This window comes from Camelus dromedarius, chromosome 23 (genome assembly GCF_036321535.1).
Source record: "Camelus dromedarius isolate mCamDro1 chromosome 23, mCamDro1.pat, whole genome shotgun sequence".
NCBI classification, from domain to species: domain Eukaryota; kingdom Metazoa; phylum Chordata; class Mammalia; order Artiodactyla; family Camelidae; genus Camelus; species Camelus dromedarius.
In genome coordinates, this window is record NC_087458.1 from 22,416,384 (window position 1) to 22,441,684 (window position 25,301).

Consider the following 25,301-nt stretch of genomic DNA (forward strand, 5'->3'; position numbering starts at 1 on the left):
GAAAGAAGCAGGGCGGCAAGGGGGAGGGTGCCCAATTCCCACATTAATGAAGATGGAAGTTTCTGCAGCATCATTTCTCAGAGGCTTCCCCAAATGAAGATGTTGCACCTTAGTTCTGTTGTGGGTTTTTATTTTTAATCTTCCTCCCTGGCTTTCCAGTTGGATATTCATTAATTGTCACAGATACTGAGAAGCCACGTGCAGGGGAGGGGCTTCCCAAAGTCATTTTCAGCAAGGGTTAGAAATGAGACATCTGGGAGGGATTAAAGAGGTGATGAGAGCTTCGCTGTGGACAAGCAGCTTCCTCAGCTTCTGACTCGGGAAGCAGTGATGCTCAGCAACGGTGGTTGCCTGAATAGTGTTAGAGCTGCAAATATGCTGGATCTGAACTGCCTGGGGAAATGAACCACCTCTGCTCTGATTCCATGGTGGACAGAACACCGACTCTGCCTTAGGTAGCTGTGGGACTTCAGGCAAGTCATGTAACTTCTTGGGGAACTTGAGCATTGATCTCAAGTAAGGAGGAGTTTATGTCTAAGACCCTCCAAGCTTAAAACACCGATCCTTTCTTTCCACATGTAATTAAAAGTGCTTCCCATTCCTTAAAATCTCAGGTGAAGCTTCCGTGGCCCTCTGGAGATCAAGCTTCTCTCAGAAGTGAGTTTAACTACTGAGATTGTCCAGGGTCTCCTAATCCAGATCAGAGAGGGGACCAGAGACTAGCTCAGCTGCACGGAAAGGCCCCACCTCTGAGATGAGCTGGTTTTTCTCCCTCCTAAGCACACCGGCTTTTGGGCATGGTGCACAGCCCATCTGTCTGGTTTGGTGTTTGCCTGACAGCGTGGGAGGAGCAGCAAGTAAGCACAGTCTTAGATATCAGATGTTTAAAATGCTGTACTTTCTCCTCCATATGGGGGCCTAGAATCTCTGCGATGGGCCCACGTAAAAACAACTTTTAGACCTGTGAAGGTGAACTTTAGATGTTACAGTCACCTGTTATTCCCCCAGAGAGATACAGTAATGGATTAGAACAGAAGTAAGAGCTAGATCTCTTGGAGTCAACTTCTACCAATATCCTTCCACCCCAGCACCTGAAGAAGATGCATCTGTAAGTGTGTGTGTGCGCGCGTGTGTGTGGTGGAGGAGGGGTGGTACGTGAGGTACAGAGAACTGGAGGAGTTGGCCCCAGACTCCAACATTTCACTTGAGGGTCTTAGGTATCAGTGCATCCCCTTCCTTGGTTCTAAGGCATCGTACCACCTCTCTGGGAAGGAGCTATCTGTGGTACTGAATCTACTGGAAATAGGTCTTTATAAAGACTACCATAGATGAACCCCTTCGACAGCGGAAGTGCGAAACAACCTGGCATGAAGGACCTGTAGTCCTGGGTATCTTGGGGCTTGAGAAGCAAGGTGAGTGCCCCAATGCATGCCGTGTCTGAATTCAAACCCTCTCTCAGAGCAGCTCCGGCCCCATGTGATAATATAATAGCCTGAAAGATGTCTCTGCCCTTTGGCCCAGTAATCTCTCTTCTAAGATTTATCTGAAGACAATAACTTCAAATGTGCCCTACATTTATGTGGAAAGATATTCATTTTAGTAGTATTTGGAAAATTAAAGGTTTAAAGCATCCTAAATGTCAAATAATAGGGGACTATTTAAATGAGCTATGATATAGACGTACAATGGAAGACCAAATGGCCATTAAAATTATGTTATTGAGGATTATTTAGTGGTTCTGGAAAACTCTCGTGATAGAAGGTAAAATGAAAAAAAAATGAAGAAAACTCTATTGGACTTAGTGTGTTTACAAGCCTCTAAAAATCAAGCATATATAAAAGATTGGAAGGGAGGATATTAAAATTTTTTAAATGATTTCTTCAGGAGATAGAATTACGAATGATTATCATTTTCTTCCATAAGCTTTTCTAAATTTTCCAAATTTTATAAACATGCATAAAAAGTCAAGCCCGGTGGCAGATATCCCCTGACTGGATGGAAAATGGGCTGTGGGGGTCGTCCTGCACTGATCTGTCTGGCTTGAGGCTCGAATTAAGATGCTTCCAAAGTTTCTGCCAGAAGATGACCCCCACTGTAAACCAACATGCTCAGGGGCCCAACCACACGTTGCCAGCTGCACGGTCTAGGTTCCCAACGGTAATGGGACAATCGGGAGGGACGGCCTGGGTTTTGAGGGGGTGATTGCGAGAGGCATGAGCTCTGACAGTTACCCGCTGCCCGGTGCTCCCGCCTACCAGTTTCGGGGTCGCATTGGTGTTCACAGGGGTCCAGGAGCCGCCGGGCACAGAGGTCCATGGCCCAGGGCCCGCTGGAGTTCTGCTGAGAGAAGAGAACCACTTGGGCAGGGTTCAGCCAGTCGCTGGCGTCCAGCTGGCTCCCCTCCAGCAAGATGAAGCGGCTCCCTGCAGGGGAGAGAGAGGAGGCACACTCGCGTGTGCACACAAAACACGCACACGTGTACACACACATCACTGAAGACAGGGTAAGGGCCGCTCTGCACATTAGTCCCAACCCAGGGTCATTACTTCTACTAATGCTGGCCCGCCAGGAGCCACAGAGCAAGGGATCAGCAGATGGAGGCGTGGCCACCACTTGGTCCTCCCGCTGTATCATCCCTGGCTGCCTTGTCTCGTCCCGTCTCTACTGGGGTGGACCCCAGGGCGCAGAGTCAGGGCAGCTCCGTGATGGCCGTGGCATGGCTTCATCAGACCCAGCCACAGGCACTGGCACTCATCCAAGGAGCAGAGACCCGCTGCCTGTCTTCACTTGCCGTGAAATAGCAGGCCCTCTACCACCGCGGACAGTCCCCACCTGTTTCCAGCCTTACAGCAACTGAGAGAGCAGACATTAACAAGTCAATTAGGTGCTCTGGGCTTAACTAATTCAGGGGCTCTCAAATCTATATCACTCCCTCATTATATTGGTGTCCCCCTGGATGAAAGTGAATGATTGCTTCAGGGTTCTAGGCTCGTGAGTTATTGCAATTAGAAATTTCTCATCAGGAATTTCACACAGAAACATGGCTGATGCTTCAACACTCTACAACTCCACTTAGCTTTTTCCCTCTCAAACGCTAAAAGAATCCTGGTGTCTACATACCTATATCCAGTCTGCTCTGTATTTATCCACAAAGACAGGTGCTTATTTAAAACAAACAGAAATGGGAAATGGGCATAGAGAGGAGGAGGTGATCTGTTCATTTTTTTAACCTGTTTTCTGATTTCATCTAATTTTGTCCTAAGCATTACTTATCTGAGTATAATCTTTTCCTCACTTACAGTCATAGGTCACAGTGCCCCCTGGCTTGTCTCCATCTTTCTTGCCCACCCTGAAACCTTCCCCTTGGGGGAGGGAGGGGGGAGGAGGTGGCAACCTCAGGGGTGGGCTCACCATCAGCGATCAGGTGCTCGGGGACGTGCAGGGTGATTTTGACAACAAGAGGGCAGCTGACGTGAGAGGAACACACAAGGCCAATCACGCAGCTGGTGATGCTGATCAGCGTCAAGGTGGTCTTATTCACGGGACTTCGGGGAGAGCCCACTGAAGCAAAGACAAAAGCAAGACACTTGGCGGTAAAAATCTTGGCAGTGAAGCATCAACAACCTTTTGCTGCCCGCCCTGGCAATCAGGGGAGGCAGCTGGAAAACCCAGTCCAGGTGGGAAATGTGCCCAGCGCATGAGTTCAGTGACCTTCACCCTCACGAACACCATGTCATCCACTGCCTGGACTCAGAGGGGACTTGGCCCACTGGTGGTCCTCAGGGGCAATAGCAGTCAGTTGCGCACAAGTCCTCTGCACGCCTTCTGGGCCAGGTTCACAAGAGAAATCATAAAGGAGGGCACTGTCCGCCTCTACTCGCCTGACAGGGCTCCAACCTCTTGTCCAAAGGAGACCGAACGCTTTCACCCTGTGCTGGAACCCCCTGCACTTCCCATGGCTTTCCACAGAGGGCGCTCTCACCAAACTAACTCGGCTCCAGGGCTCAAAATACCCATCAGGAGACACTTCTGAGCTTGAAGAGCTCACACCTACTCTGCGGGTGGGAGTCCCACAGGTGACTCTCACTCTGTAGGGCCTCAAAGGAGGAAAACGAGGGAAGTCTGCCCTGTATGAGTAAAGGAAGTTGTCACGCCAGAAGGCTCTCCCTGGGTCTGCGGTTGTTGGAGTCCAGTTGTAAATGGAAGCTTAAGAAAATACCAAAGCTGTGGGGTAAGAAAGATTCCCCAGGTAGATGGGGACAGGGCTAAGAAGGGAGGTTTTTGGGGCTGTGGGAATTTGGGTTTTTTTTTTGTTTGTTTTTGTTTTTTTTTTGGTGGGGGAAGGTAATTAGATCCATTTATTTATTTAATGGCAGAACTGGGGACTGAACCCAGGACCTCGTGCATGCTGAGCATGCGCTCTACCACTTGAGCTACCCCCTCCCCCTGTGGGCTGTGTCTTTGGTTTGGTTTTGGTGGAGAGAATAAAACGGTACTAACAAGAGGGACCTTTAATGCAGAGACAGAACCGATGTGGGAAAGTAAGAAAGTAAGGCAAGCTGCCAACAAAATGTGTGTGTCCTTTGGAGTTTTCGCACTGTCTAAGTGAACATTTATTACCGATAGCACTGAAAGGCATCTCTTACAGCCGACAATATGCTAAGTGTTTTATGGACATTCTTTTAAATATCTGCTTCCTTACATTAGGTGTATGAGTCAGCGCAGTGAGTACCCACTTTACAGATAAGGAAAAGATGTCTCAAAAAGATTTAACCTCATAGTGATACTGAACACTTATGAAGCATAATTATGTCAGGCACCAGCACGCAGGATTTTACGCAGCTTATGTCACTTAGCGATGACACGATCTGATGCGGCGGCTGCCAGGCGGGAAGAGTGCGTTTGGGAGGCCACAATGTGTGTCCAGAGTCAAGCAGCTACTAAGGAGGGAAGCCGGAACCAAAACATGGTCCAGTGAGGCTACAGCCTGTGGGCGATGCCCTGTTCAGGCTCTGGGCCTGGGGGGAGTCTTTGGAACCGCGGTTTTCAGGAGCACAGGGAAAGGTCTGGTCTCGGGCTGCAGCACCCTTTAGGGAGCAGGTTCCCTGTGTGGGTGTGTTGGCGACAGCTGGGAGGGAGTGATTCCAGGGTGGCCGGCAGCCTCTGGACCTCTGTCCCTGGCTACCTGGAGATCTTCTATACGTGTTCGTGTCCTAACTTACAAATTTCTACCTCCAGCCCAGACCGGGCCTGGGCAGCAGACCTACCACCAGCATGGCCCCCAGACACTCAAACACAGTATCCACAACTGGCCTCTCCTCCTTCCTTCCAGCCCTGCTCCCTCCTATTTCCTCTGCCCAGCAAATGGCACTGCCATCTACTTGGTTTCAGAACTCCAGCATGGCTGACTCTTCCCTCTCTTTCGTAAGCGACACCCTCCCCACCACTAACACCATTAAATCCTTTTTTCCATTTTTGTGTCCAAAATTTCTCTTGCCTCCATTCTCTCCATCCCTACCCGTGCCTCTCATCTTACAGCGGAGCAATGACAAGAACCACCCACCCAGCCCCACTGCCTCGGCGACCTCCTGCCCTCACGTAGCCTCCACTCATTCACAAAGCAGAGCAGAGCAGGGCTTCGTGCTTTAAAAGGCTTTAGTGACTCCAACTGAAGGGCAGGTCCAAGTCCTTCAGTCAAGGCCATGTACTTTCTCCCGATCCTCCAGCCTGATTTCCTAAGCAAACCACAAACCTGCCCCAGGAGCCTGATCCCAGCAAACTACTCACTGCTCTCTGACGAGACTAGAATTATTTCTGTCTCTGTGACTCTGCACGTATACTTCCTCCTCCACAGAAGGCTGTTTTGTCACCTTGTCAGCCTGGTGGACACCGCCTCTTCGAGTCTCAGCGCGAACAATATCTCCTTGTAAACACTTGCCTGAAACCTTCAAGAACAGCTGCTCGCTCCTTCCTCGCTGTCCCTCCAGCCCTTGGTTACAGCCCTGCTCACTCAGTGCTGCCACTGTTCACAGGCACTGTCTCTCTGGTCCCTCTGCACCATCAACCCACCATCCAGCATCTCTCCCCGACTCCAAGCTTCCCCGTGGTTCCCTCTGACCTGCAGAACCAAGTGCAAGCTCAGTAACAGGCTACAGGAACGACCCTTTGGCAGCCAGCCTGTTACCCAGCCAGCCTCATGCCTCTGTTCCCCAGGAGCCTATATAGTCATACCCCAGATTACCACCGCCATAGTGAACTATTTTTACTTGCTTGAAAAGACCATGTTCTTTTGTGCCTTCAAGGCTTTGTATCTGCTATTTTCCTCTACTGAAATGCCCTTCCCCTGGATTTTCCTCTTTCAAGAAATTCTACACATTGTACCTAACCCAAGTCTAATTATTTTCTCCTTTTTTTTTGCCTCCTGTTGCTGCCAGGTGGAATTAACTGTTCTCTCTTCTGAGTATTCATTTTACTTTATTTCTGTTATTAAATTAAGCCTTATCACTGTGCCATGTTTTCCTGTTTCCACCACTGATCACAAAGCCTGATCCATGGCAGGTGGGTTATAAAATTTCTTGCTGGACTGATTGATGTATCCAGTTCAATTCAACAAACACTTGAAAGCATCTATTATAGGCAGAATTCCTCACTAGGCACTTTGGAAAAATAAATTCGACATGCCCATCCCTAAGAAGCTTACAGTCTAGTTAATAGCAATAAACAGTTGATGCACTAGGAGAGCTTGGTATTTAAAAGGCACAGTTTCATGCCACAAAGAAACGCATTCTAATTCATTACTATAGATTTTCTGAAACAGGATTTTATTCAAGAAGAACCCACCGTGCTTTGCTGGGGCCTCGGTTCGATGGGTCTCGGTCGACTCTCTGCGGTATGTAAATATGTAATGAGGACCAGAGGGTCCACGTCCTCACCTCGAGGGCACTGGGGCGTCACACATTAGGCTACCCACGGCCTCACTGGTCTCTTGAGAAAAGTGGTGGGAAGAACTATTGTACTGATAGCGACAAAGCCTGCAGAAACTGGGACTGAGGAACTCACAGGGCTTCTTTCAGTCTCTGGGAAGAATTCCTCAGTATGACAGGAACTCAGGCAGAGGTAGGAGAGAGCCAAAAGGGAGGTGTCTTTTGGTGGGGGGCACTGGGTTGGTTACTGGTCGGGGAAAACGTTACTGAGTATAGCACAAGGAGATGTCACTCAGATACCCTCCATTGTGTCTCAAGGGGCCCCTGTCTAACAGTCTTCAAGATGAAGCGCTGCGGAAACCCGAGGCTGCACTGTGGAGCATTCTAATAGCAACTACAATAGAGATTTCATAGTGCTCTGCTGGTTACCAAAAAGGCACATTTTGATACAATTTAGCCCTACGCGTGATATATCATTAACCCCTTTAATATGTGAGGAAACGAGGTTCAGAGAAGTTGTTGTCTTTATCCAATATCACATAGCAAGTAAATGGGGAAGCTGATTGGTGCCTGAGCACAGACCTCCCTCAGTCTGTGGGACTGAGGTGGTGAGACCACCCATCACAGGCAGTGGCAGCCACACCTGAAGCCACTGAACATCGAAGTGGAGTGGCACAGACTGTGGCTCCGTGAAAGGACAGCTCTATCAATGCTGAGGAGAATGAATGAAGCAGCCTGGGTCCGGCCAGAGGAGGGGAGGGGACTTGGAGGCTGGGGGTCCTGTGATTGTACTGGATTAAAGGTCAAAAACCATTACACGTTTTTCAGGCCGTAGATGGTTCCGTAATTATCCTATCCCCACCTGGATCCCTGCCTTACCCAGTCCCAGGGCCAGTGTGGCTGGGCAAGTAAGGGTACATCTACTGTCCGTTTTTTCTCATGTAACACATTTTATCAACTTTATTTCCTGTGTCTAAACAGCAAAGTATGACTCCTGGGGCTTCCAGAAGGAATCGAGAGTCTTCTGACCAAGAAACAGCCTTTCAAACAACTCAAAAACTTGTTTGAGAGTGCCATTATCTGGGAGAGATGATTCTCTGAAATTCTCCACTCTAGGCTCTTCTTTCTTCCTTAGGAGGAAACACCAGTTCTGGTCCAAGAATTCTGCCCGCAGAAACGGATTTCGGTCCCCAGAGCCCCCGACCCTATGACCCAGCCCCTCTGCAGGGCCCTGCCTTCCCTTCCCCACGGCCCCTTCACCCCGCTCTGCCTCTCCGTCCTTCCTACCTCTGCTGCGCCTTCGGCTCCGCGAGGGGTCGGTGTAAAAGGTCAGCTGGGGGTCGTTTTCTGCCTCTGTGCTTGAGTCCCCTTCAGGGTTCAGGAAGGCGGAACCGGCTGTGATGAAGAGACAAGGGCAAAGACGGGATCTTCAGTTTTGTCTTCATGACACCGAATCATTCGGCAAGTTCAAGAGGAAAACGAGAGCAGGTTGACTGACGTTCTGGGAGGGGTAACCACAAGGACGGGAGCTTCCTGAGATACAGGTTTATTGGAGAAGTAGACCTTTATATGACAGCCGTCACTGGGGCCAGCCCACGCTCCTACCGAGCCGGCCACTCCTGGCGGCTACCTGCCGGCCAGGACCTTCGCGGATGGCAGGTGGAAAAGGAAGAGGGGGCAACTCCCCCCGTTACAGGTCAGTTTTCTGGTTAATATGAGACTGGAACTATGTCTTAAGGGGCATATGTCTATATGTCTTAATAGCTATATAATATTTTTTCTCGTTCTAGGATTCATGTGTATTCAAAGTGAAAAAGACAGAAAAGAATAAACAAAATACCCAAAATGTTTAAAAGGAACAACCCCAATGTACTCTAATAGGAGAAAAACTCAGTTAACATTTGATGAATATACTCTCCACCTTTTTTCTGATACAGGAACAGGTAAAGTTTTTTTCTTTTTTTTTTTTTAAATAATTTCCCCTTAAAAATGGCATTCTGCTGCACCGTCTGTTTTAACACCTCATTTTTCCCCCACTTAGTAGACGGGTGGGCAATTTTCCATATTAACAAGCCTAGATCTGTATCATCATCTTAAATGATCGCACAGTAAGCCCCTGGACAGGAGACAGATATGCAGGTAGTTAAGCGATTCCCTGCTGATGGACATCGAAGCAATTTCTAATTTTTCGCCCTTTTAAACAACGTCCCGATGAACAGCCTTTTACACACACCTTTGCGCACTTGCCCAACGACTTACTGAGGATAAATTATCATTGATGAAATTACTTGGTCACAAGGTTTGTGTAGATGTTCAAATTTTTTGGTTAAGTAACACTCAGCAGGCCTCCGGAAAGACTGTGCCCAAACACAGCCCCTCTCTAGCCATGCCTGAGAGTGGGGCGTGGGGGACGTTAAGGGCCCCGCCTATCCCCACACTAAGGAACCCGCCTTCAAGCCCTGCAGGCACCGCCCGCCCGTACCTCTTGCTTTGCTGTTGATGCGCTTTCTCTGGCTGCTGGAGGTGTGCGAGAGCAGGGAGGCCTGCTGGTGGTTGGCGTCCACGGGGCTGGTGGCGATGATGTTGTCTTTGTACTTGTTCATCAGGGACAGCTTGGCGTTGTCGCTCCCTGCAGAAGGCGAGGTCAAGGCAAAAGCTTTGAAGGAAAAGGCCAAAGGAGCTGAGAGCAAGAAAATCTGTATGAACCAAGGAGATGGGGGTTCACAGAACTGAAATATGAAAGCTTCAAAGTGAGAGATGGGCAGAGACAGAAATACTTCTCTGGGATTTCTAGGGGACTGTGAAGTCAGAAGAGAAGGGACGAAGAAAGAGTGATTACAACAGAAAACCCAGTTCAACCAATGCTGTATTGATAGGATCACCACGTGTGGCCTTTCAGTGGGGGGGCACACTGACTGCAGATTTCTTTCTTTTGGTTGGCACAGAGGTTTTGAAGAACCTGAATTTGAGTGTCCTCAGGCTGAACATGCCCTCTCTCTTTCACCACAGTCTGCACCGTTCCCTATTGTCTGACTTCCGGCTATGTCACATATTTGTGCCATCTGCCTGCTCCCTGAATGCATTTGAGTTTATAAACATGTGGCTACTTGGTGGCCTTAGCACTACGCCAGGTGCCATAGGGAATATGAGATATCGAAGGCACATCCCCTAATTCTCAACAAATTTCCAGACTTTAAGTCTTACTAGGAAGTGCTCAGGCTTAGCAGGACCTTTTCTAGATGACAGGATCTCTGCGATGTGACTTCACTCTTTCCAAGCCCCACTGAGAGTCCACATATCTTAATCAACATTCAGTTTCAAAAATGTCTTCTTCAAAGACAATTGGCCAGTTCCTTGAAGGATCATTGTCTTGGGGTTCTATCTACGGATAGTTGTTATTTACAGAAGTATAAGAGAAAGACAGGCTAAATGAAAATTACAGTTGTTTGACCCTGGTCTTGTTCACCCAGATTAGGTCCAAGTCACTTCCACCCAGTATCTCACAGATACAAGCGTCTGAGGTCAAACGGTCTGAATGTATTCCTTCCTTTTCTTTGAGGAAGTACATCCCTTGTAAAGACCACAGACGCACAGGCAAGACCACACAGCTAGACCACCCCAGGCCAAAGTCTCAGGAGTCATAGGAAAGAACAGATACCTCTGTCCCCTCCACTTCAATGGAAAATTAAATTGCCTGTGCAAACATACTATATGCAAAAACGTCATACACACACGTAAACCGTTCTTGCTATCTCCTTACTTCCCTGAGGATTGCTCATTATATATGGAAAAGGCTCTAACCCACTCTTCCGTTGGATGTAAAAGTACCCCTGCTTCCAGTGCAAAGTGGAAGTGGAGAGGGATCAAATTTACACTTGTTCTTCTGATTTCCTATATTAGAAAACAGTTCCCATCATCTCAGGAGAAAGCGTATGCTCTTCTTGCCCACCTGGGAAAGGGCACTGGCGGGTCCCATTATGTATGACAACCAGCCATGAAATTAGAAAGCAGCTGCTCCCCGCCCGCTCCCCAGCTCCTGGAGACCAGGCCCCACGTGCGAACCTGGCGTGAGGTCCATGCCTGCCTTCTCATTGCAGCCCTGCAGGGAGTCGAGGGTGCGGGTGACCTGGCTGGCGAAGTCCTCCCCTCCGTTCATGCACTCTCTCTGCAGGTGGTGGCGCAGGTCTGTGATGTCGTACTCGTAGCCGTCCAGGATGGGCGTCTCCCGGATGCTCAGGGTGCCGCTGGAGTTGTGGCCCTGAACGCGCGCGTTGCGCAGACTCTCCCGGCCGTGCCCGCCGATCAGCACAGAGGGGATGTAGTGAATCTCGTTGGCTGCCTCGGCGCTGGCACTCTTCTGGGGCTGGGGGACCCGGCGGCGCTTGCACCAGCGCCGGCGAGTGTACAGGATCATCACCAGGCACAAGATGGACAGCAGCAGAGCAATCATGCCACCCTGGGAAGAGAGAGCGGCAGGTGGATGCGGGAAGATGGGCGCGCTCTTCCCACAAAGAGGCATTGCCCCTCTCGCTGCCACCATCCATCACTCACCCATCCAACCATCCATTCATTCAATCAGGTGCAGTGAGCGCTTACAGCAAGCACCACTCAGCAGCAAAGGGTCAGTCTGCTGTGATCAGTGTTCAAGGCAAAAGAAAAATGGAACTCGGACGGCCAGCGCATCATTTCAACTGGCCCACAGTTGCTTCTGGCTTAGCGAACAATTTGAAGAAGAAAGAAGTCTTTGGGATTGTGTGTGTGTGTGTGTGTGTGTGTGTGTGTGTGTGTGTGTGTGTGTCATTTTAGCTGCAGAAATAGGGGAAAGGGTTAGTTTGTTAAGGCAAATCTGCTACATGTAAAGCTGGTTTCGGGCCAGCTTTTAGCAACGGGATGGCATCTGGTTTCTTCCTGTTTCACATCTGAAAATCAATCACGTACAGATTCTAACTCTGGCTCCACCAATGATCAGCAAATTCTGTAAATCAGAAACCTCAGATGCCTGGAGAAGATACCCCTTACCCTCGCAGGGTGGAGTAAGGACCAAGTTACATAACCGTGTCAAGCACCTCACAGAGTGTATCACAGGGAACCAAGGCGGTCAGCCCAACCTTAAATGTCTCCGTTGGAGTCACTGCCCAGCGGGAGAAAACCAGCGGCCAATCCAAGGGGACGTCTACATCCGCCGGGCGCTCACAACCAAGCGTGCGGAGGACTCTCATCCTTTGAATGTGCCTCTTTAGGAAACACTGCTGCTGCGAGACAGCTCTCTCCCACTCATACAGCCCTGAGTGATGCTCCCGATCCTGCTACAGCTCAGGAGAGGGGGCCCATGTCCTGGAGTCGGACTGGCGGAGGGGTTTTCTTCTGAACCTTCTCATGCTCCAAGGCCATCCTCTAAGCCGTTACTTAAAAACCCGCACACCACTCAGTTGTCTGTCACAGGAGAGGATGAAGGGCTCAGCGAGACCGAAGACCTTGCCTTGACGTGCACCCGGGGCAGGGTTTGGAAGGAAGGGCTGGCAAGCCCGTTGCTGCACAGCACTCAGCGGGTATAAATCTTCCCGTGTGCAATCTGTATTCACTCCCTTTATTTGGGTCAATATCCCTCCGAACCTATTTCATGAGGCGGGGGTGTGCCAGATGATTCTGCGCTCAACCTTGGGCTTCAATCACTGCCACCCCATCATACAGGCTAGAGATGAAAACCCTCTATTATTTTCCAGGGGGCCCACCCACGCAAGGCTGGGTCAAGATAAGTCCCTCAAATGTATCAGAGGGGGCTTTTTCCAGTCTCATAATAATTACGCTTTGGATTTATAAAGTTTCTCTCCGTGTAAATCTTCCCATTTATCCTCCCTCTCCCAGCACCACTGTGAGCAAAGGAGCATGCGCGTGCGCACACACACACACACACACACACACACAAGATGTTGCTGCTTTCAAACGGGCAGCTCAGAAGAACTGAGAGAAGAAGCAACAGCGTCAGCTGCCAAGTGACAGGTCATGTCAGGTGGCTGGTCTGGGACATACACTGGCCTCTAGGTTTTCAAATTTTTCTTTTATCTGCAGAACCCTTTCTCCTGGTGAAATCTCTCAAGCAAGTACAGAGAAAGCATGACTATGAAGTTGGAGATGGGAAGCAGGGATGGGAGTCCAGAGCCCAGCATTCCAGGTCCCGGCTAAGTGCCACCCCCCTCCCCACCATCCATCACCCCTCCAGGCGTCCCCGCAGACGTGCACACACAGCCCCTGCGGCGCCTGAGCAGGGCGGGACCGACCCCTGCACCCGTGTGCTGAGGGTGAGTGTTTGAGTCCAATCCAGTGGTTTTTTGGCAGATCCTTTATCTCAGAGTCAGACCCACTATCCTTTCCATCACCCCAAATTGAAACTGCAACAATAAGTAATTAAGCCACACAGAAGGAATAACTTTCCGAGTGACGGAAATTGTCAGACATTGAATTAGGCTAGTGAAAGCGCGAGGTGATTTTATTCCCTAAAGAGCCGTGAGAGGAGCATAAACATCAGCCTCCCAGGAATGGTTTAAACTCCACCGCGCCTGCTCGCAGACAGGTCCGCAGCAGCCCCTTCCTCTCCTCCTCTATGATTCCCCTTGCAGGTGCTCACGGCAGGATGTGACAAGATCCAGGCCGTAGGTTCATGCCCCACATTATGCAGTAATAAAGCAGGACAGTGGTCCATTATGGGGCGGTCACTCTGTATCACACATTTGTCCCAAATGTGCTACACTTTTAACTCTAGGAGGTAGGGTCAACTATTTCTCCAGATTAGATTTGAAAAGGCTAGGGCACAGATGTTGAATAACTTGTCCAAGGTCACACAGCAAGTGAATTGTAGGACTGGAATGGGACCAAAATGACTCCCACTCCCGAGTCTACCTTCTTAACCACCAGGCTACAGTCACCCTGAATGAGCTCTGCTCACTGGAGACGTAGACACCATGGCATCTATGTCAGGCACTGTAAGAGGGTAGAGTAGGAGAGTGTGGGTGGTTCCACCTAGATCCATCCTCACCTCTCGAAGGAAAAAGAGAAACGACTCCAAGTGCACAACTAGCTGACAGTGGGTCCAAGAGCCACTATCATAAACAAAGGACCTTCCACCAAGCACCCACTCAGTGTCCAAGCCAAGGTCAGCTGCCCGGGCCAAGACAGCAGGCACCGTTCAAGGTCTCTGTGCCAAAATAGGACTGTGCATCGCACATCACTACCTGCCTGGGGGACACCATCAGACTCTCAATTTAGTTGAATTTTAACAAAGAGATCTGTGTTCTCTTTCAACTGTAAGACCCACTGGAAATCCCTGGGCTCAGCCTCTCCTTTCCTGATGAAGAAACAAAGGTTCAGAGAAATGACAAAACTAGGGGGTGCAAAACTGGTTCTAGGTCCAGATCGTCTTCCACTGCTCTTTTCATGGCACTATTTTGTTAGGTTAAATTAATCTAAAGTCCCCTAGACCCCCTAGACACTCAATCAGCAGTATTTTATGCTGTTTTTAAAATAACAACTTAGAGTGAGCTAGAACACAAGTTTTCATTTGGCGAAGCCAGTGCATTTAGCAGTTCTAACCTTGGTTTAGCAAATCATTTCGTCTCCTTAGAGTCAGTGACTCCAGATGACCTCAACTTTTTAGTAATCAGTTACCAGCGATGAGCTCCAGCCATTAGGTGAAACTCAGCACAGACACAGGGAAAAGGAATTCTCAGACTGTCTAGTTATGAAACAGTCTCTCTGCTTCTATAACACAGATTGATGGCAGGTGTCACAACACTTTGTGATGACTTACCAACTGTGGACTACAATGGAAGTAATAATATACATAATGCTGTATGACATTAATGTGTAATATTACTTCATAATAATATGTTGTAATAATAATTTGTAAAATCTCTACACAGATTCCCCCCAACTGCTTATTGGTTCTAACCAGTGGGAAGAGTATAGGTCGGAGAACTACGTGCACAGGGTCTCTGGGAAAAGGCACGGGTGTAGCCACGTTGGTAACGTGCCTTCCACGGTGAGGACGTGCAAATCCAGTCCTCAAATTTGATTGCTTTTGCACCTCTGTGATAAACCATAATTCTTCGATGTTATCATTATTTTTAACCTTTCTACTTCCACTGGGGATTCTGAGCAGGTTCAATGAAAGTCACAGGTGCGCTAGGACTTTTCTTTCAACTAATCTAAAGAAACCAAGAGGTGGCAGATGGAATAGAAAGAACACCGAGGTCAAGCAGGGCGATAGCTGGGAGCTTCTTAATAACCAAGTCAAAAAGAGCAAGGTGAGCTGTACAGTCTTCTCGTCGGACAAAAGAAAGTTTGTCAGTAAACTTATGGTTACAGAGGGAAGCAGGGGAGGATAAATTAGGAGGATTAACAGATACACACCACTATATATAAAACAGATAAGCAACAAGGTCCTACGGTGCAGCACAGGGAACTGTATTCAATATCCTGTAATAACTTATAATGGAAAAAAATATATAACTGAATCACTTTGCTGTATACCTGAAACTAACACAATATTGTAAATCAAATCTACTTCAATAAAAAAAAAAAAAAGAAATTTTGTTGGGAGGAACAAGCTTCCTCCAAGCATTCAACCCCAGTTCGTGTGAACATGAGCTCAGTGGCAAACACAGGAGGCCATGTCATCACACTGGCCTCAGAGAGCTCCCAGGAGTTCTTCATATACGTACATCTGGCTTTGAGTTTCTGTCTTACCCTAGCTGTGTTCAGAGTATGTTCTTCATTTAAGTATTAGCTTCAATGTTTTTTTAAATTAATTAATTAATTAATTAATTATTTGACTTTTTTTTATTGAGTTATAGTCAGTTTATAATGTTGTGTCAACTTCCAGTGTAGAGCACTACTTTTCAGTTATACATGAACATACATATATTCACTGTTGCATTCTTTTTTGTTGTGAGCTTCATTTTTTATAGCATTAAAAACAAAACAAAACCAAAAAACAAAAAAAGCATTAAGGTACCTCTGGACCCAAGCAGCAGGTAATAAGCTACAAACTTTAAACATTAAAAAAATAACACTGACAGCAAGAGATGGAATTGTTTTGCTCTTTATTCATGTTTCCATGAGTTTTCTGATTATTCTATTGATTTTCCTCAAAACTGTTAACATTTTGTAACTTGAAGTGTGTTTGGGGTATATGAGATCTCCACATCTGTTAAAAACATGCTTGCAAAAAATGGCATTTAAAATATATTTGTCTTTTTAAAAATCAATAAATCATTTCTACTGGCTTTAATAGAGATCAAACAAATGAAATCAGCTTTTATTTTATCATGAAACTAACATTTTCGGCACTTACCTGAGAGAGTAGTATGAGGTTTGTCAGATAATTTGCAGATTTGGGAATATTTAGGTTAACAATGGTTTATATAACATTGATGGTGATTGCTCAGGGATAGAAAGTTCTAGGCAGATTTCCCTTTTATGTTTATCCCAGTCACACAGGCCAACCACGAGACTGTCTCATTATCTGAGCTGGGTATTCATCCTGGGTCTGGGTCACCCCTCCCTCCCTTAGCCAACCGTTACTTGTCCTTCAGAGACAATTCAGTGACATGACCTCGGCCAGCTCTTTCCTGGTTTCACTGAACCACCCACAGAACCCTCCGCATAACTAACCACAAGTACTGTTATCTTTGCTCTACTTGCCAATCTCAGCTACTAGATTACAGACGTCATGAGAGCAGAGGGCACTTAGCTCCAGGGTCAATCATAGTGCCTTCCATGAAGCAAGTGTTCAATAATTGCAGAAGGAAGGGAGAGAAGGAGAAAGGGAGGAAGCGGGGGTCAACTTTGAGTAAATTTCAATATAGACATCATCTGTGCGCCTGCAAGCAAAGCTTATATAAGTTAGTTGCTTATGTCACTCGTTCATTCAATTCATTACTCAATCATTCAGTTCACTTTAGCAAGGCATTTTTCTGATGGTCACTGTCATGGGGAAACCGCAGTGAATAATACAGAGAGAGGTCCTGAGCTCATGGGGTTTACATTTGAGTTAGAGGAAATAATCTGTATAGTTAGGTTTTTAAAGGTAAGTGTAGGCACAAAAGGAAGATTAAAAACAGATCACTGGGACAGGCAATAGCCTGCAATTACTTCTTTTCTTTATAACAGAAGAAGCTGTGATGGGTAAAGACGTCTTGGACTGAGGTGGAAGACTAGGTAACACCTCAGGGGACAGCGGAATCCTTCTGTTATCTCAAGTTAGTGTCATATGGTCAGTAAACCCCCAAATAAAGAATCTGGACTTATCAAATATCACCAAAGTTCAGGGCTTTGTCACCTGGCTTTTGTGGACCCTTGGCAGAGAAACAGAAAAGCTGAGATTATGTTTCCAGCTACCATCTGTCAAGGGGCTGCAGCCAATCAATCAGTTCACATTTCAAAGCTTAGCTTCACCCTAGGAGTAACCAGAAAAGTGAATCTGAGACATAATTAATTATCCCTCAAGGCAAGTGGACACATTGAATTCAAATTATGTTCCTAAAGGAATTAAATGGTGGTTCAAAAGTAAGACTCCAGCAGACAAGTTTGGTGGCCCATGTCAGCTATTTCTCCCCCATAACAAAGCCCAGAGGTCAAGGGCAAAGGCCCTTTCCCATATCTGACACTGATCATTCACATCTACCTCCAGCTTTCAAAGAAGACAGAACAAGAGGAGGAAAAACTGTGCAGGCCCATATGGCAACGCTGGTCATATTCTAGTCTCCATCCAAATGTCCCAAGGGTTGGGAATGGAAAAGGGGAATAGATGACTTTTTAAGGTCCCATCCAACCCTGTTTCTCTGTGCCCAGTGGAAAACTAGACCTACATTTCTAATAGTTTGAAGGTCACCAATAAACTTGCAGCACTAAGCAGCCAGTTGCACACCCTCTCTGAACCTACGCCAGGCCTTCATCTATCAGATGGGGTGAAATACATACATTGCCTCTTCCAACTTGAACATTTCCTGATTCTAACACTGATCCCCGTCAACCTGCAAATAGCTCTAAACTGGTAAACTAATAGTGGATACAATGTTTGTGAGCGCTTCCTGACCAGTAATGGCAGCAGCTACAGACCAAGGAAACGATCCTTCAGAGGCAGGCTACCAAATCCAGGTAGCCAATGAGCAGACCCTGATAAGCAGACCCAGTCCTTTCCCCAAAGGCATAATAAGGCCTTGGAAACTGGAAAATGCCATCAGAATTGCAGGAATACATCCTGGACCTTGAGGATTCCTTTATTGCCAAGAGTCCCTAAACTGGAAGGGAAGGCCCCTTGGTTCGCTCTTCTGGCAGATTCCCTTTTCCATGGTGGCTGCTGAACAGAAACCCATTATCCCCTGCCCATCTCCTTCCCAAATGGAAGATGAGAGCTACCCGTTAAGCATATTAAATGGGGAGTTCAATTTATGGGTTATTAGGGACATTACCTCCCCTTGAGGGTTTTCTGAAGTCTATAATTGTGGAAATGCTTTCCAGTTGCCACATCGTTAATTAAGAGGCTTCAGTATGTCCTCTGGGGCTTCTGATGTGGCCCGCACATCCCCCCGTGCATGGCTAGCCTCTCGCTGGGGCCTGAGACAGCGTGAGTCTGCTGCCAAGAGAAGCTGCAGAACCTTCCCCACCCTTCCAGGTCCAAGTAGCCAAAGCTTAGGGAAGATACAGGGTGTCCCCCAAGATCTCTCATTAAAATGCCATTTGGGGGATAAAGATAGGAACCAGACAACCTTCCGTATATAAGCAAGAGACAAGCTCTAAGACCAAGAGCCCCCTAAGTGAGGTAGGTTGGTGTTTGAGGGCCCTCCCAACCCAAAGAGGCTATGAGCATGAAGTTTTCTCAAGAGGAAACTCAACTTCATGGCTTTCAATGTTTTTTCTTTTCCCAGGTCTGAAAGTTTTAATTCTGTGAGGTTTGGTCACTGTCTTCCTTCTTTAACCTGGGAAGTCTGTCTTCAGCATCTCTATGAGACTCAGAGCTTCATCTAATGAGCGCCCAAAGCTCCGCAGGGGAGGTGGCCAGAAGCTGGCGTGCTGGAGTCGGCCTGGGCTATTGTGCACTGTCCGCTTTCAGACACTTTTTATAGAGCTGCTTTTTTTCCTTCTTGGGATTTTTCTTACCTTGGAGCCTTGACTTTGCTGTCCCAAAGTAAAGCAAGGGAGTACATGTGTTCACCAGGAGCTCAGAGCTCCCTGATCATCCGTAGCTTTGGGGACCTGCCGTTCGCCTTAATGAGAAGGCTAAGGTTGAGGGGAGCTTGGATGAAGCAGGGTGACAGAGGCAGCCTGCCACAGGCTGGGTTTTCCAGATCCAAAGCTACCCTAGTGGATCCCCTCATTCCAAAGACTGGCCCACATCACTGCAGGGTGGGAGATCTGTGAGGAATCAGGTGACCGGGGCAAAGCTGAGGTCCTCCACCCCGTCTAGCTGTAGACTTAGCAAATTTCTGAGATGCTGCTGTTCAGTTAGACATTACAGATGAAGCCCCAGTCAGTGCTGTGTGATGAGGCTGGCCACACGCGTAATCCATGTGTGTGGGTATGTATGTGCGTGCGTGCACGTGCACGGATGTGCGTATTGTGCATGACAGGCGGGCTAGGAGATAAAAGGGTCCCCACAGAAGCAAAAGCACTCCGAGTCGTTGTCTCAGCAACCCATGGGCAGAGCTGCGTGAGACAGGCTCCCTCCGTGGGCTACGTGCACCAGCCCTTCAAAGCTTCACAAGCCAAGCATGAAGCCAATAAATAAATATCTCCAGCTGAATAATGCTCCATGCCTATTCTTGGCCACGTTCCTTTCCCTTCTTTCCTCTTTGTTTTTAGGCAGTAGGTGATCTTGATGAAATGAAATAATAACAATAATCTGCTCCATTAGGACCAAACATTAAGGGAATTATTGAACAAGTAAGAGAAGAGGCAGCTGGCACAGTGTATGCTAATGACCATTAGACTTAAACCCTCTTTCTTTCTGAACATAATGGCGTTGTTAAACCCCTCTTCCTCCCACCTCCCCAAAAGTCAGGCCTCCCAGCCCGAGGGGAGGAGAGGAGGCCTTGGAGACCTAACAGCAATGTGGGCAGCAGCTGGGGCTGAGCAAATGAAAACCAACATTAAAAACTAGTCACTGAGGGCAGACCTTATGCAAGACACCTTGGGGGGCTCCAGTGACTTCAGATGAAAAAAGTCAGAAGTAGAAGGGAAGAGAGTCAAGATGTCAAGATTCCCCTGAATTTGGTACCTATTCATCTATACCGCTCTCTGAACCAGTGAAGATTTGAAACATCTTTTCTTCTTCAGCTGAAAACTGAAATGAACCATTAATGTCCTATTCAGGAGGTGCCTACTAGTGAGGGGACTGGCAGAAGGCCCTTCACAGAGGTGTGGGCCTTGATCATATTTCTGTCCCACACACAGAGGTCCAAGTTTATCATCATGACTGCCATGAGGTCTGGTGTGGCAGGGTCCAGTCAAGTGTTCAGGGGCCCTGCCCGGGTTCTCTTTCACAGGAGACCCTCCGGTGGCACAGTGTCTGTACTGGGAGAGGTGACAGTCCCACAGAGCTGATGGTTAGCTTTGTAAAGATCTCAAAGGCTACAAGTCACTACGAAAGCATTTCTCAGCTTCCTACAGCAATCCCATCACACATACTTAATTCTTCCCCTGAATTCCTGTCTTATCTTGTAATTCTGTGCACACCTTGCCTTATTCCTATAGGATCGGCACAATGGAGGAGACATGATGACAACTGCCACTTGTAAAGTACTTACCATGTGCCAAACATGGTGCGTGGTGAACCACATTTATTATCTTATTCAATCCTACCAATAAATACAAGTAGTAAAAACTATATTTTTCGATGAGGAAACAGAAGCTTAGAGGGGATAAATAACTTGCCCAAGTTTCTGTGGTAGCATGACCCTGAACCAAGGCTCACCCACTGATCTTAATGATCTTATTTTATGAGGTTGTTGAGCAGAAAAGGGTTCCACCATGGTAGCCTGGGCTCCAATTCCCCGGCTTTCTATCTTCCCTAAATTAAGCCCTGGATGGTCTTGCTCTCACACCTAACTCTTAGGGTTATGCAAGTGAGGATTCCCATATGTCTACACTCTGTCTTCACTGCCTGCCCCAGATGCTCCCAGTCTTCTTCAATTAAGCTGATTGGTTAATTTGGTCACTAGGTTGACCAAAAGCATAATTTCAAGCAATAATTTAATTGTGCCAAGGGTGACCATACTTAACAGGCTGACGTTCTAATGTGGGCAGGGAAGATCTATGAAGACATCTTGTTCTTGGGTGGATGTTTTCTAAGTGAAATCGAACACCTTCAGGGTCAACAGATACAGATGCTCAATTATTTCCTTGAGAAGAGCCTGCCACACTTGCACACAGACTCAGGTCTCTTTGCTGTGTGTAAGCCCCTGACCTGGGGTCAGAGACCTACGAGGAACAGTAGACATGTTCCATAATATAACACACATGTAGAAGATAGACTGGGGAGAAGATGTGTGGCTTGAATAATTTCAGGAAAATTAGAACTTGCATTGGTTAGATCACCCAAAAGACTGCAGGCCAACAGATTTGGAAAAGGTAGGAGAAACCCTGCATGTCATGTTTTACATCAGGACCCAAACAAGGATGATGGTCACTCCTGATGCAAGTCATTCAATGCTGGTCAAATACAGAGGTTAGCAAAACTCTCCAGACATGGCTTTCAGCTCATAAATCTCCTCTAACTTGTAACTTACTTGACCCACAGTGCTGGGAACGATGGGCAACCATGGCCACATCTCTTGTAATACTCCTGCTGTGACCCAATCTTGACATCAAGTAAGATGCACATTAGAGCTGAAGCATTGTGGCAAAGGGACAGGCGAGGGACTTAAGGACTGGGGGAGACGCTGAGGTACGAACATAATTAGTGCATCATACACCGAGATCTCCTCCAAGCCCCTTATCCCTTGCCAGCAAGCTTTGTTGGACATCAAAGAGGGGAGGGAGAGGGAAGACTGACAGTCAAAAGGCCCTCCTCTGGGGCCATACACTAAGTGCTGTGGCTCTTGTTTCTCCCCCTTAAAAAAAATATTATAATTCAATTTTTCTGTGGAACTAATCAAGCACAAAAATCTGGAGAAGAGGCCTGGTTGTGAAGGCAATCTCTGAGCAAGACACTGACGTTCTCATTAGGGCAGGCTTCATTAAACCACCAGCTCCAACATCAGCAGCATATTGTCTTCAGCTAATTACATTTTTGCTGGCAAAGCCATCGTACAAGTCTTCAAATCCTTCCCATCATTAATTTAAAAACACACACACACACAACAACTGCCCTGCCCTGCCTCCTCCCTCCCTGGCGTCCCACCCACACATCTCTGCATGCTGTCAGCTTTGTTCTTCTGGTTTTCCAGGATTCCTCTCTTATATTGGGTTTTGGAGGGGGAGGAGAGGAAGTGGAGGAGAGAACCTGCCACCTATTAGTTTGATTTTGTTCACTAGCTGACCATGGCTCCCTCTGTTCCTGGCCAGATGCTAGTTATATGCACCAGGACCTTGGGCTCAGGCCCAGTGCTCACCAACCAAAGATGGACCAAAGCAAAGAGAAGCTGGAAGTTGAACCCAGCTCTTCCCCCTCCTCTCGTCACTCATGGAAGGTGACAAAAGGCCTAACTCTGCGATTGTTTTGGTTTCCTCATCAGTGGCTTGATCAGGCAGAATGAATTCATCAGTCAGCCGGATCTGGCCAAAGACACTCACATGATACAAAGACAGTCAGGGGTTCATGCTTCCAAAGCAACTGGACGAGGCAGAGATCATCCACCCAGTGAGCGTGTAACTCTGCACCGTGGGGCAGGCCTGTTTTCCTGACCCTGGTGTGGGGGGTTGGGGGGGGGTGGCGTTCCCAGCCAACCTGCAACATCATTACGACTGCATTCAGACCGTGGCGTTCTGTTGTCAGGGAGAGAGGGGCACAGAGAGAACAGGCTAGCGCGATGGGGGTGTCCGTGCCTGTCTCTGAGCCTCTGCCCTCTCCCTTCCCTGACATGTCCTTCCTCCCCCTCCTTCTATCCTTCACCCCCTTTAAGTCCCAGCATACGTTCCTCTCCCCACTGAAGCCCACTTTGACTACTCCAATGCTCAGACATGCCATCCTCTCCCAATTCTTAAAGCACATAAGAGCATTTCTTAATCAATCTCTAATCCCGAATTCTGCTGTTTCCCATATCACAGCTCTGACTGGATTTGCAGGCAGAGACCACGGCTTAACAACTTTCTAGAGCCCCAGCCTCAGCAGAGGGCCCAGCCCAGAACTGACCCCCTGTAAACAGCGCACTGCTTGATTAATCACAGGGAAGCACGTCCTGCTGGCTTGGCAAAGTTGATAAAGCACAAAAAGCATGATGTTTACACTGTCGGCTCAGAATTAAGGCTTCCATCTGGAAGCGTGTCCTCACTCTTCTCGGCTGGCTCCTCTGCCAACCCTGAGGAAGGAGTCAGCTACGGTAGGGCATCCGTTCTCTCCCCACCAAGGACGTGCAAATAGGAGGCCCGCTGCAGACCCACCATCCAGAGGATACTGGCTGTGTTTTAGGAAAGCGTGATGGCTTCCACTTACCCAGCCTCATTCTAGCTCGCATCTTTCTGTACCATTAGCAAGCCATTGTGAGCTGGCAGAGGGCTCGCTTAAGCTGACCGAGATGGTCTTTTCTAGTAGAACTAACTGACCTGTACTTGGAGCTGACTGTTCTTGCCGTCCTCCCCAGAGCTCTGCACGAATAGAGTCTCATCACAAGACAGGTGAAAGAAATTTGTCATCGCATTTAAAAAAATTTTTTTTAGCAAATGTTTTGAAGTCTTCATTAGATTTATTTTTATGGGTTTTTTGGGGGGGATAATTAGGTTTATTTATTTAATTATTTTTTTTAATGGAGGTCCTGGGGATTGAACCCAGGACCTCGTGCTCTCTGCCCTTTGAGCTATACCCTCCCCCTCCCCCATCATCATATTTTAAAACATCTATTTAGCACCTAATTCTAGGAAGAGCTATACTATGTGCTTTACCAAAAAAAAAGTCACTCTTCTTAGAAAATAAAGCTTTAATTTTTTTGTTTTTATTAACATATGCATATACGTATTGATGGGTATATATATATATATATATATATATATATATATATATATATATATATATATATATAATTGCATTTCTGTTTCTGCAGAGTGACTGCAGGTAAGATGGAGAAGTTCTTTTTCACTCCATTCTGTAGTTGGAAAAATTAAATTTGGCTTAGCAAGAGGGATAAACACTGTCAGAGCCAACAATTTTCAACAGTTTCCTCTACCACCACACCGTGACAAATGTGGGCCACAACCTGGTAGACCCCACAGGCACACCGAGCATTTGATGTACTCCCCAGTTCCAGCTGTGACTCCATTTTTTTTTCTCTCTCCATCGAGAAGCCAGACCACAATGCAAGTTGAGTGAGAATGACCTTATTACAGGTCATTTATAACAGTGACTCCACTCTAATGGAAAGAAGCAAACCGGTCACAAATTTCAGCAGTTTACCCATTATTTGTATCAAATTCACCTGCCACATTTTACAACTGATGGGGTCAAGGCACTGTGGCTGTGAACTACAGAGGTGTCAACGTAGCCACTGAGGACAGGAAAAAAAAAGATTTTTTTCTTTTTCTGAGAGCCCTGTTTTGTTCAGAAGACTGAGTCAGGGACCGTCTGGTCTTCAGGTCCCAGGGGGGCCTCATCCTTGTACAACAGCAGGTGCTACCAGCTTGGTCCTTATTCCTTGCCATGTAATGCTCACAACTGAAGCTCTCACTCTGAAAATCTTTCACAGTCATTTTGCTTAGTGTCAATTAAAACAAAAATTTAATACAGATATATATAGAGAGAGATGGCCTTGTGACCTGGACGGCTCTGGTGTGTGTGACAGTCTTCCCTAAGTTCCTTCTCTATGACATGTGAAAGGAGGAAGAAAGGTGAGGGGTGGGGGTTAGTGGAGAGAAAGGAGCTCCAACAACCAGAGGAGATCTGAGCAGAACCAAAGGTGTTGTGACACAGAGGAAGGGGCACTGACTGAGCACTTGGCCCCAAGTCCCAACAACCCTCCCTTTGGCCCCTCTGAGCCTCAGCTTTCTATGATGTCAGACTTGCCCAGCCTTCCTCATGGGGTTGTCCTTCCATTCCTAGAGTCCCTTTGGCCAGGCCCTCGGCTGGGATACAGACATGCATAATCCGGCCTAGTGAGGAGACGCGCGAGGGGAGGCAGCCTCCTGCACGGGGAACGAGAGCAGGAAAATTGCACTGGGGGCAGCCCTGCCCGA

General features: G+C 47.5%; 1 protein-coding gene across 2 annotated transcripts in view; it reads right to left on the reverse strand.

Annotated features, from left to right (window-relative positions):
• Positions 1-25,301, reverse strand: part of ASTN1 (astrotactin 1) — a 293,056-nt gene that overhangs the window by 148,505 nt on the left and 119,250 nt on the right. The window contains exons 3-7 of one of the 2 annotated variants that reach the window (XM_031435723.2): positions 10,986-11,379; positions 9,406-9,552; positions 8,211-8,318; positions 3,412-3,561; positions 2,256-2,423 (exon numbers count right to left, since the gene is read on the reverse strand). In XM_031435723.2, the coding sequence (XP_031291583.2) occupies positions 2,256-2,423; positions 3,412-3,561; positions 8,211-8,318; positions 9,406-9,552; positions 10,986-11,379 (967 nt within the window). Of the gene's footprint in view, positions 1-2,231; positions 2,424-3,411; positions 3,562-8,210; positions 8,319-9,405; positions 9,553-10,985; positions 11,380-25,301 lie in introns of both variants that reach the window. The other variant, XM_031435722.2, reaches the window with a different exon arrangement.